Genomic DNA, 12,459 nt, shown 5'->3' with positions numbered 1-12,459 from the left:
TCAACATGCTGTTTCTGTTCTTGGCCGAGTTAATCGCCTCGCTTCTGGAGGAGACGCGGTAGCACTGAGAACCGGGGTTTCTTCTGTCTTTCCTTCCAGAAAGGCCAGCAGCCTCAGACAAGCCAAAATCCTTTCCTCCTGAACACGCAGCCTTGTGAACTCCACGGTCTTTAAAAACTCAGCAGTTGGTGGGAGCTCCTGGAAGAGCTGCGTGAGGAGCTGGTGTTGTTGGGACGCAGTCCTCTGAAGGTGACGGAGACTCTCAGGGTTAGGGGGACACCAGCAGGACCTGGAGAGGAGCTGGGAGAGGTGCTTGTAGAGTTGTTTCACAAAGACCAGGGTCTCGGCCCAAAAGTTAACATCTGCTTTTTCAAACAGATAGTCTTCTTCTACCTAAACAAAATGAAAAAGGCAAATGTCAGCCTAACAGGGAAGGCTAACAAGTCCCGCGTGGGCCTGGGAGAGTCCTCCATGACACACCAGAGGCACGCCCCTGCCCCCACCAGACATGGCCCACTCCTGCCTGTCAACACCCACGTGTATATGACACTTGCAGCCCTGAAAATCACTTTCTATTTTCACTCTTCGAACATCTCCACTAGAGAATTCCACCCCCGCCCCCAGGCTTAACATAACTTTTGATAAAGAAGTGTTTTGTGGTTCAAAGCTGGGATATTTTGGGTGCCTGATGTTAAAATTAGGTATCCAGGGAACCTCAGCTTGGGAGTGGGCCCTTGACCTAAGGGGGTGTGTGGGAATCAGGAGGGAGGAAGGGAAATCTCAGTAGCAGAACAAAGAGCAAAGGATTACCAAGCACAAGGCACCAGTCCCTAGTATAAAACCAAATTTCATTACTGCTGTGGATTTTCAAGGCCCTTCTATCACAGATACTTTGTCAGGTCTCCACACTTCCCATTGACAGGCTGCTTTTTGAACTCTTGGTCTGGGAATTCCAGGAAAACCAGATAAGTCAGACATGGGTGGCCTGATTGATTTTTCAGTTCTCTGGACACTTGAACTGGCTTTGGGCCTCAGTTTCCCCACTTACCCCCATCTAAGAGCCCTAATCCTCTAGCAGTGTTCACCCTCACATCTAGCTTTGGGGAACCCTCAGTTCTGACTGAGCAGCATTCTCTACGTCTAAACCCTCAACTCCCAAGGGGCTCTTCAGGCTGTGTGACCACCACCGAGGCCCCTCAGTGTGGGAAGTGCCAGTCCACCCTGTCCCCGTGGACCTCCCGATACCAGACCATACAAAACCCTTACAGTGCCCACCATCAATTTTAATCATAAAGTGGTATGTGATATAGTTGTAAATTACTTAAATATTTCTTAGATTGTATGTACACTAACAAAATTGTTTTATAAAACCTTTCTATACTGAAGTATAACAGTATTAGGTTACTAGTGATCGAGCAGCTTTTAAGTTTTTCAACTTTTCCTTGAATAATGATTTACTTTTCAAAAGAAGTTATTGATACGAATTCATGTATACTAACTTCCACAATATTGTCGCTAAAAGGCCAGAAAATTTGACCAAATCAGTGATTATAAAAACAATGGTAGTAAAAAATTTAAGTATATGCTAGTAGCAAAAGCAGATAAAATTGCATACTTAAAAGTGTCATTTTAATTGAGTACTAATGACAGCTCTGACCAGAGCACATTAGAAAGCTCAAAAAAATAAACTAACTGGCAGAGTATTTTAGCCTTGCACATATACTGATGTGCTAGACTTATAAGAATATTTTTAATTGTTTTAACTATAGGGGTAGTTTTATTTTTGAACAAATTCTGTTGGAACACTGCACAAAAATTTTGTAGACGGTCATTTTGATGTCACCCCCCCTGACAGAGTCACCAAGTCCACACCTCCCCCTGCCCTGTATTTGTGTCCTAGTGGTGGCACTGTGAATGCCCTCTCCCCACACTGAAGGCTTACCACTGGAATTTCCAAAGCAGAATGAGAGCTTGCCCTCTGCCCCCAGCAGCACCCATGGCCATACAGCCTTTCATGAAGGGTTCTTGCTGTGGACAGCTAAGTGTCCAGTAACACGCTTACAGCAGGCATGTTTGGCCCAATCAAGCCTGTTAATAATATATTCAGTGGGCTCAAGACACTCCAGCCCTGCTTCCCAAATTACCTGATGTGTGCTCTCCACACAGACGAGGTCATCACCCTCACCCAGCAGCCACTGCAGGAGGATGGGGAGTCCAGAGGCCAGCTGGTCCCACTGCTGGAGCAGGTCACACAGCACAGCCACTGCTAGAGCCAGTGCGACCGAGGCATCCATCTGGCAGAAGGCAAACTCTGCAGAGAGGAGAGAGGCAGGTGATGACTGTGCTGCCCTGTGCCAGACCAGGCAGGTCTGTGGGGCTAGAGTACCACAAAAAAATCACTGCCACCAGCTGGCACACAGGGATGGGCTGGCCTTGGCCTCCCTGAAGGCCGGTAATCAGCCCTGAGGCCTGCTATTGGTGCAGCTAGCATGAGTCACAGGCCTCAACTCTCTACCCTCAAGTTCTCCAGCCCAGCTCCAACTGCAGGACTGGACACTGGTCTCCCCTCAGCCTCACCAGCATGACTGGAGGGCGTCGGGAAAGCCTCCCCTCCAATGCCTCCTCTTCAGGCACCCACAGGCCTCATGTCATTGCTCTGCCCTCCCTGCACCCATTGCCTTTTGAAAGCAAATTCCTTTAGGCAGATAGCACACAAAATCTCTACTATCTTAGAGTTCAGGGTCAGCAAACTAGTTCTTAAAGGCCACAGAGTCAACATTCTAGGTGTTGTCCACTCGGTCTCCCATGACAAGGAGTCAGCCCTGCTGTTACGTGAAAGCAGCTACGAGCAGTGTACAAACAAATGTATCACTGCAGTAGTGGGCATTCCAGTAAAACCTCCCTTGAGGACAATGAGGTCTAGAAAGAATTTTCTTTAGATTATTTCACCTGCACTGTTTTAAAATGTAAAAACCTTTCGGAATGCATGGGTTGTACAAAAGTTGGTGGTATTTGACTTCTGGGCCATAGTTAGCTGATTTCTGCCTTGTAGTGGATTTCTTTTTCAGAGGTGTTGCTTCATGTTGCTGGGGGAGGGGTGCTGACAGAGTAGAATGGGTACAGAAAGAGGAAGTGGGGTCCTTTGGGGAAACCACTGCTCACTTCACCATTCTGTCTGCGACAGTCCTAAATATGTGTTTGAGGAGAGGTTTGGGGCGTTGCCTCATTTCCACTAAGAACCCTGCCTCTGCCCATCTCCACCCTGGTGATGGTTGTTTGTACTGTTGAGTAGGAACAACTCACAGCTGACACTCCAGCAGGTTTCCAGAGGCTGTAAATCGCATGGGAGGAGCCTGCCCACCTTATGGAGTGCTGGCAGATTGAAACTGTGTAACTTTAGTCTGCTTGGCTCGAAGGTCAACACTCTTGGCACCAGTAGCTAGGAAATTAAAAGAAGTATTGCGATGGGAAAGTCTGCTGTTAGGGACCTCTCCAAAATACTTAAGACCAATGGTGTCTCTGTGGAGACTAAGGTGTGTCTGACACAGGCTATGGTCTTTGCAATCACTTGTTATACATCAGAGAGTTGGACAATGACTAAGGAGGATAGAAGGAAAATTGATGCCCTTGAGCTGTGGTGCTAGAGAAGAGTATTGAGGGTACCATGGACTGCCAAGAAAACAAATAGATTCATCCTGGAGAGGGTTAAACCGGGCTGCTCCTTAGAGGCAAGGATTCTGAGGCTTTGTCTGACACACTTTGGACATGTTGTAAGGAGGGACAGGTCCTTGGAGAGGGACATCATGCTTGGCAAGGTGGAGAGACGGCGCAAGAGGGGAAGATCCTCTATGAGGTGGATTGGTTCAGTGACTGGGGTAATTGGGATGGGTGTGTCAGAGGCAGTGTGACTGGCACAGGATAGAGCAGGGTTTAGGGCTGTTGTACGTAGGGTCTCTGTGAGTTGCAAGTGACTCAACGGCACATAACAACAATAACAACCTTTACATTGCAAAACCATGGACTGTATCAGGCATGCCTTAGTCTCCAGGTTGACATCGTTGGTTATCAGTTCTCTATAGTGGTCCCTGACAGCCAGCTTTCCCAATGCAATTCGTCTTTTGATTTCCTGACTACTTGTGCTAAGAGTGTTGATTGTGGAACCAAGCAAGCTGAAACTGTTAACAATCTCAATCGCTTCTCCATCTGTCATGAAGCTGCTAATTGGCCCAGTGGTGAGAATCTTTGTTTTCTTTTTCTTTTTTAATTCTCTGTGTATGTGTGTGTGTGTGTGTGTGTGTGTGTATGTACTGTCAAATCAGATCTGACTGGTACAGGAGAAAACTGTCCCTCCTTCTCCAGCAGAGCATCTGCTGAATTCCAGCCTCTAGGATTGCAGTGCAGCTTCTTGTCACTAGGCCACCAGAGCTCCCTTGAGAATCTTGGTTTTCCTGATGTTGAGCTTCAGTCCATATTGAAGACTACAGTCCTTGACTTTCTGCAGCAAATGTCTCATGTCCTCCTCCATTTCAGCAATCAGGGTTGTGTTATCTGCATAATGCAGACTGTTGATTAGTCTTCCTTCTATCCTGATGCCACATTCTTCCTCATAAAGTCCAGCCTCCCACATGATCTGTTTTGCAGATTAAAAAGGTATGGAGATAGAATGCATTCCTGCTGCAAACCTTTCCTGATCCTGAACCGTGCAGTGTTTTCCTGCTCTTTTCTGACTGCTGCTTCCTGCTCCAAGTACAAGTTTTGCATGAGCACAATTAAGTGTTCTGGGATTTCCATTCTTCTCAAGGTTAGCCACAATTTGTTGTGATCCACACAGTCAAATGCATTTACACAGTCAATGAAACACAACTAGACACTCCTCTCATACTCTTCTTTTGGCTGGCCAAGATCCAACTAATGTTGGCTACGATATCCCTAGCGCCACAGCCTCTTCTAAACCCTGCTTGCATATCTGGCAGTTCTCTGTTGATGTACTATTTCAATCATATTTAGATAATCTTCAGCAGGATCTTGCTTGTGTGTGATATTACTGATATTGCTTGATAAATTTCACACTCTGTTAGGTCACCTTTTTTTGTGTGTGTGTGTGTGTGGGGTGGATGGGATAAATATAGATCTCTTCCAGTCAGTTGGGTAAGGATGATAGAAGAAGGATCGATGCCTCTTAGTTGTGGTGCTAGAAAAGAGTATTGAACATACCATGGACTGCCTGGAGAACAAATAGGTCTGTCCTAGAGAGGTTTTGTGAAACCAAGCTGCTCCCTGGAGGCAAGAATTTTGAACCTCCATCTCACATATTTTGGGCACAGAGCCAGGAAAGATCAGTCCTTGGAGATGGACACCATGCTTGGAAGAATGGAGGGACAACACAGGAGAGGAAGACCCCGGATGATGTGGGTTGCCTCAGTGGCTGGAGAAGTGGGATTAGGTCTGTCAGAGACAATGAGATTGGCTCAGGATAGAGCAGGCTTCAGAGCTAATGTACATACAATCGCTATGAGATGCAGGTGACTTGATGGCACATAACATTAACAACAACCTTTACATTGGCAGTATGAGTCCTTACCAATAAGCCACGAGCCCTATGCCACTAACTGCCTTTCAGCAGCTCACGTCTACTGATCTGAGTCTCTGAATTCCAGAGTTCTAATTCCAGTGCACAGGCCAGTGCTTGACTAGTGGGTCCCCAAAGAGATCTGCTCAGCACACAAGGAGAAGGCTCTGAGGTGGGACTGGAGGGCTGAGTTCACCAGGATGTTGAGTCTGGCTTACCTGGTGGCCCCACCACAGGCCCATTACATGCGGGGACTAACCAGGGACCTCACCTCTACTCTGCAGCAGTCTGAGTGTTGGGTGTGTGACTATCCTAGGTGAGATAGCTATTGGCTCACAGGGTGCTAAATGCTAAAGATAACAGAAACAACACGTTTTGAGAGCACAGCTCTGAGAAGTGGCAGCAACATTCAAGAGAGACAGGTTTTCCTGCAGGAAAAGAAAGAGCAATGATCCTTTCGGGCGGAGGTCTGAGAGGCCACTGGAGCCTGGGATCATGTACGCCATCAAAACGACTGGCCGTGCCATACGCAGAGCCCTGGATCAATGCTGACCTCTCTCCTTGGTCTCTTCTCCTCACGATACTGTCTCCAGAGCCGGAGGCCAGGATTTAAAGTGGGAAACAAGAGGAGGAAGAGGCCGACGATGGCAGAAGTCCCATCATCTGGCTTTAGATCAGGTCAAGCCTTCACGTGTAATACAGACTCCATTTTTAACTCTGCTTGGTTCTCAAATGATTTACAACCCCAAAGATTGAAAATACACACGAGGACCAGCAGAGGATCAAGTACACACAATATGCACAAGCCAGCTCACAACACAGAGATCACTGAGTCTTCCCTTTACCCCCATCTTACTTAGTTTGAACACTAACAATAGATTGGCACAGAGAAAGTCTTCAAAACACAGAACTTGACAATAATGAACAGTCCATTTTTATGGAATCACAAACTGTTCCGACCGTCCTAGGAGAGGTGTCCCCACTTAGCAACTGAGGGCGCCATGCTGCAGGGTTGGGAACAGGCCTCAGTTGGTATGGTTTGTGGTGGTGCTCCCTGCCCCTAGCCCTACAGAGTGGGCACTGTCTGCACCCCGCCAAGATGAAATCAGACGCAGTTCTACCATTTTTCTTTATGGTCCCTGCCAGAGGCCAGATTTTGACAAAAGGTCCAGGCTGTAAGTCCTCGGTATGCACAGCAGCAGCAGGTCTGCTTACCCTGAACCTTTCCGATCCCCTCTCTTTATTCTCCTTTTTGTCTCCTTAAGGTAAGGACTAGATGTCTCAAAGGGGAACCAAAGTTCCATTCACTAGCTAAATCCATGCCTGCAGCTTGGGCTACACTCCTCCTGGACCATAAACACAGGGAGTGATCTGAGATGCTATCCTGAAGGTCAGGTTCTGCACTGGCCCAGCTCAGGCGAGGCAGCCCTCACCCTGCTGCACGGTGCCAAGAACCACGCGGTGGATGGGGTGAGAGCAATGGGAATGGCTCAAACTCATTGTCCTCAAACTGGAAGCAACCTAGAGCTGGACCTGCTGTGGGTTTCCAAGGACATAACTCGCATGGGAGGACACTGCCCCTCTGCACCAAGAAGCCGGTGGTAATAGCAGTGGTTAACTTTTAAGTCAGCAGTATAGCTCCTGACAGAATGATTACACCCTAGAACTCAGCAATGGGAATGATGGATGCATAAGAAAAAGATTGGGCTGTTTTGGCATAGAAGTAATTGATAGAAATGATAGAATACCAATTGATATGTTTCAAGTAACAGACACAGCCCTGGATATGTTCACCAGTCTACGCCAGGATATTTGGAAGACATGCGCTTGGCTGACTGGAAAAACTCCAGATTTGTTCCCATTCCCAAGACAGGTGATTCAACATTATCAAACTGTATCGTTAATATCACATGAAAGCAAAATACTGCTGAAGATCATCCAAAACAGCTAAACAGTACATTGACTGAGAACTGCCAGAAGTTCAAGCTGGGCTTAGAAGAGGCTGCAGCACCAGGGATATTACTGCTGATGCCAGGTGGATCCTGGATGAAAGCAGAAATTATCAGAATGTCTACTTCTGTTTTGTTGACTATGTGTAGATTATGATAAATTGTGGCTTAATTATGCTTGTAGGAAACCTAGACCAAGAAGCTTTTGTCTGAACGGAGTAAAGGGACACTGCATTCTTTAAAATCATAACGGTGTGTGGCCGGGCTGTATCCCTTTCTCCATACCTAATTCAATCTGTATGCTGAACAAACAATTTGAGGAGCTGGATTCTATGAAGAAAAAAGTGGCATCAGGACAGGAGAAAAAGTCATCAATAACTTGTAGTTATGCAGAGTGAGGAGGACATCAAACATTTGCTGTAGAAGATCAAAGAATACAGCCTTCAATATGGATTGCCTATCACATCCAGAAGACAAAAATCCTCACCACTGGACTGATAAGTAACATCATGACAGACGGAGAAAAGACTCAAACTGTCAACAATTTCATCTTAACTTGGATCCACAATCAACATCCTTGGTAGCAGCAGTCAGGATATCAGGAGATGTACTGCACTGGGAAAGTCCACTGCACTGTGGAGCAGTGATGTCAGTTTGAAGACTAAGGTGTTCCTGACTCAGGCCATAGTCTTTTTCAATCACTTGTTATGTGTCTGAGAGCTGGACAGTGAATAAAGATGAAAAAAGAAGAATCGCCTTTGAATTGTATTGCCTTCGAACTGGGAGAAGAGTGTTGAATATCCCATGGACTGCCAAAAGAATAGACAGATATCACGGAAGAAGTGCAGCCAGAGTGCTCCTTGGGGGCCAAGATGGTGAAGCTTCGTCTTGCATACTTTGGGCATGTTGCCAGGAAAGGGACATCATGCTTGGAGAGGTGGAGGGTTGGCAAAAGAGGAAAAGACCCTCAACAAGATAGGCTGACACAGTGACTGCAACAATGGGCTCAAGTGTGTCAGAGGTGATGAGGGCGGATGGCACAGGATAGGACAGGGTTTAGTTCTGTTGCTCACAGAGCTGCTATGAGTCTTACTCGACAACTGACAATGGCATCTCACAACAACATAACAAAAATCAGCTGCCCTCAAGTCGATTCCAGTTGGTAATTTCATGTGTGGCAGAGTAGAGTGCCCTTCAGAGGGTTCCCAGTGCGCCATTTAAAAACGAAAGTCGCCAGCCTTGCTTCTGAGGTGCCTCTGAGCAGACTCAAACTTCCAGCCTTTGGTTTAGCATCTGACCGTGTTAACTGTTTGCCCACCAGGGATCAGGGAGGCCAGAATTAGAATACCTAACACTGACATTGAGAAAAGAGGATGGGAGAGGACAGACGGCTCGGTGGGGAGGGGACTTGGTGGACTCAGCTCTGGTTGAGGGCCCTGCTGTGCTCCACTGAGCTCCCTCTTTTACTGCTCTGCTTTGGTCTGTGGCAGCTCACTCAAACAGCCTAGATCCTTGCTGGCCCAGTGCCTTGTGAAGTGAAGGCTGAGGAGTAGGGAGAGCTATTTTTCACCTACATAGGCAGGCTGGCCAAACTCATGGATTTGCCAGTCCACCAGCAAAAACAATAAAGCAAATGACTAAGCAACAAGTATATTTGTAGAATCTGAAGTACCTGGAATAGCCAGAACAATCTTGAAACAAAAAACAAAGCTGGAGGACTCCTAATTCTTGTTTTCAAGTATCATTATAAAGCTAAAATAATCAAGACAGTGTGGTACTGGCATACCGTACAGCAAGCTAACATATAAATCAGCAGAACAGAGTGGAGAGTCCAGAAGTAAGTCCTTCTATTTCTAGCCAGTTAATTTTGAACAAGCTTGCCAAGACCATTCAAAAGAGAAACAACAATCTTTGCATCTAATGTGCTAAGGCAACTGGACATCCACATGCAAAAGAATAAACAACATGCCTCTGGAAACTCAAGGAACGTTAATAAATGTCGATAGTTATAGAAAGGCTTCAGGCCTTTTGTTCATAGGGTTGCTATAAGTTATGCTCGACTTGAGGGCAATCAATGACTACAACAAATGCAAAAATTAACTCAGAACATATCAAAGACCTCAACATAAGACCAAAAATAAACAAAAACACCCTAACTCTTGGAAGAAAACACAGGAGTAAATCTTTTGTGTTCCCAATTAGGCAATGGTTTTTTTGAATAAGCAACTAAAGAAAAACAAACGTGAATGAAGTATATGCTTTAAAAACGAAGGGATTTTATTCTTTCAAGAAAGTGAAATGGCCACTCAGAGAACAGAAGAAAATATCTGCAAATTCTTTATCTGACACGAGACTTCAAATCAGAACATGTAAAAAACTCTTAATCCTAAATATTACAAATTATTCCCTAATTTAAAAAATGTCCAAAGGATAGAATGCACATTTCTCCAAAGAAGATATACAAATAACTAAGTAACACACAAAAAGATGTGTAGTATCATTAGCCATTTTGTTGTTGTTAAGTGCCATCAAGTCGAATATAACTCATAGTGACCCTATGAACAACAGATCTCAACCTTCTTCTATCCTGTGACATTCTCACCATCTTTAATACACTTGTGCCCATTGCTACAGTCACTGTGTCAATCCATCTCATTTAGGGTCTTCCTCTCATTTGTCAACCCTCCACCTTTCCAAGCATGATGTCCCTCTCCAACGAACAGTCTCTCCCAACATGCCAAAGTAAGTGAGTTGAAGCTTTATCACTTTTGCCTCAAGCAGCACTCTGGCTGTACCTTCTCCAGGCAATGTCTGTCTGTTCTTTTGGTAGTCCATGGGATATTCAGTACTCTTCTCCAACACCACTCAAAGATATCAGTTCTTCTTTTGTCATCCTTATTCCTTGTACAGCTCTCAAACAAATAACAAGTGACTGAAAAGACCATGGCCTGAATCAGGCCTACCTTAGTTCTCAAACTGACATCACTGCTCCTCAAGAATTTGGAAAGTTAGCTGACTTCAGACTTTCTCAGTGCAATACATCTCCTGATCTCCTGGCTGCTGGTACCAAGATTGTGAATGAGGATCCAAGTAAGATGAAGTCATTGACAATTTCAAACTTTTCTCCATCTATCATGATGTTGCCTATTGGTCTAGTGGTGAAAATGTTTGTTTTCTTGACTTTGAGAGACAAGTCTTTGAAGGCTGTAGTCTTTGATCTTCTGCAGCAGTTGCTTCAAGTCCTCCTCACTTTCATCAAACAAGGTTGTGCCATCTGTATAATGTAGGAGGTTGATGAGTCTTATTAGATCCTGACACCACATTCTTCTTCATAGAGTCCAGCTTCTCAAGTAATGTTGCTCAGCATAAAAACTGAAATGTTATGGAGAAAGGATACAACCCTGATACACACCTTTTTTAAATTTTAAATCATGTAGTGTTCCCTTGCTCTGTTTGCACAACAACCTCCTGGTTCTAGTATAGGTTTCACATGAACACAATTAAGTGCTCAGGGCTTCTCATTCTTCTAAATGTTAGCCGTAATTTGTTATGATCTACACAGTCAAATGCCTTTCTATAGTCAATAAAGCATAATTAGACATTCTTCTGGTATTCTTTGCTTTCAGCCAGGATCCATATGACATCAGTCATGATATCCCTGGTGTCAAGGCCTCTTCTAAATCCAGCTGAACTTCTAGCAGTTCTCTCTGTACTATTCTAGGCGCTTTTGAATGATCTTCAGCAGTATTTTGCTTGCATGTGATATTAATGATATTGTTCAAGAATTTCTACATTCCGTTGGATCACTTTTCTTGAGAATAGGAATAAATATGGATCTCTTCCAGTTAGTAGGTCAGGCGGCTGTCCTCCAAATTTCCTGGCATAGACTGGTGAGCAAATTCAGGGCTGCAGCTGTTACTTAAAACATATCAACTGTGCTCGCTTCGGCAGCACATATACTAAAATTGGAACGATACAGAGAAGATTAGCATGGCCCCTGCGCAAGGATGACACGCAAATTCGTGAAGCGTTCCATAAAAAAAAGAAAAAAAAAAACCAAAAAAAAACCAAACATATCAACTGGTAACCTATTGATTCCTAGGACATATTTTTTGCCAATGCCTTTCCTGCAGTTCTTCCTTCATGGCCTCTTCCTTATCATATGAGTTAATATTCATATTATTATATGAAGAGGTAGTCATATGATTACTTCTTAATCATATGGTACTTCCTGAAATATTTCTGTGTCAGCAATTCTTTTTGGTACAGTGATTCTGTGTGTTCCCTCATCTTCTTTTGTTTTCTTTTGATGCTTCTCTGGGTCATTTACGATTTTGCTCATAGCATATCTTTGGCCACTCTGAATCAGATAATCACCTGGTGTACTATGCCAGGAATGAAAAACAGAACAATGGGGTTGCATTCATGGTTAAAAAGACAATTTCAACTTCTGTTCTGATTAGTCATGAGGGAAATACAAATCAAAACCACAGTGAGATAGATACACTTCACAGGTATAGGGATGGCTCCAGTCAGAAAGACAGACAATAACCAATGTCAGCAAGGAAGTGGAGAAATCAGAACACTCAGTCCACATAAAACCTGTGTGCACATGGTCATAGCAGTATTCCTAATAGCCCGAAAGTGGAAACAAGCCAAGTATTTCAATTAATGAAATGACAGATAAAATGTGGTTTACCCATACAATGGGATAAAATTTAGCAAGCTGTGCACTCTGCCATTAGTGGGCTTCTCAGAGGCCTTTCAGCCGGCTCACTCCCATGCCCTTCACGCACCCCACCCCCTGCCCTCTATCCTGAGGAGCCTAAGAAGATACAGAAATGGGACTTGCTCTTCTATGCATCCTTCTGGTAAGTCACAAAGGGTGAAGCAGTTACTGCATTTCTCCACAGTCACTGCATCTACTAAGCTTGCTGTTGT

The 12,459-nt window shown here is 44.8% G+C and overlaps 1 protein-coding gene across 1 annotated transcript in view; it reads right to left on the bottom strand.

Moving 5' to 3' along the window:
* The window catches only part of THADA (thyroid adenoma associated), a 588,067-nt gene continuing 575,608 nt past the window's right edge, over window positions 1-12,459 (bottom strand). The window contains exons 36-37 of the mRNA XM_006882320.1: window positions 2,145-2,311; window positions 1-393 (exon numbers count right to left, since the gene is read on the bottom strand). Of these exons, the coding sequence (XP_006882382.1) occupies window positions 1-393; window positions 2,145-2,311 (560 nt within the window). The remainder of the gene's footprint in view (window positions 394-2,144; window positions 2,312-12,459) is intronic.

The sequence above is a fragment of the Elephantulus edwardii genome, unplaced genomic scaffold (genome assembly GCF_000299155.1).
Source record: "Elephantulus edwardii isolate Elephantulus edwardi_28Jun2011 unplaced genomic scaffold, EleEdw1.0 scaffold00019, whole genome shotgun sequence".
Lineage (NCBI taxonomy): Eukaryota > Metazoa > Chordata > Mammalia > Macroscelidea > Macroscelididae > Elephantulus > Elephantulus edwardii.
Note: the sequence above shows the minus strand (reverse complement) of the source record. Positions and strands in the feature narration are given on the sequence as shown.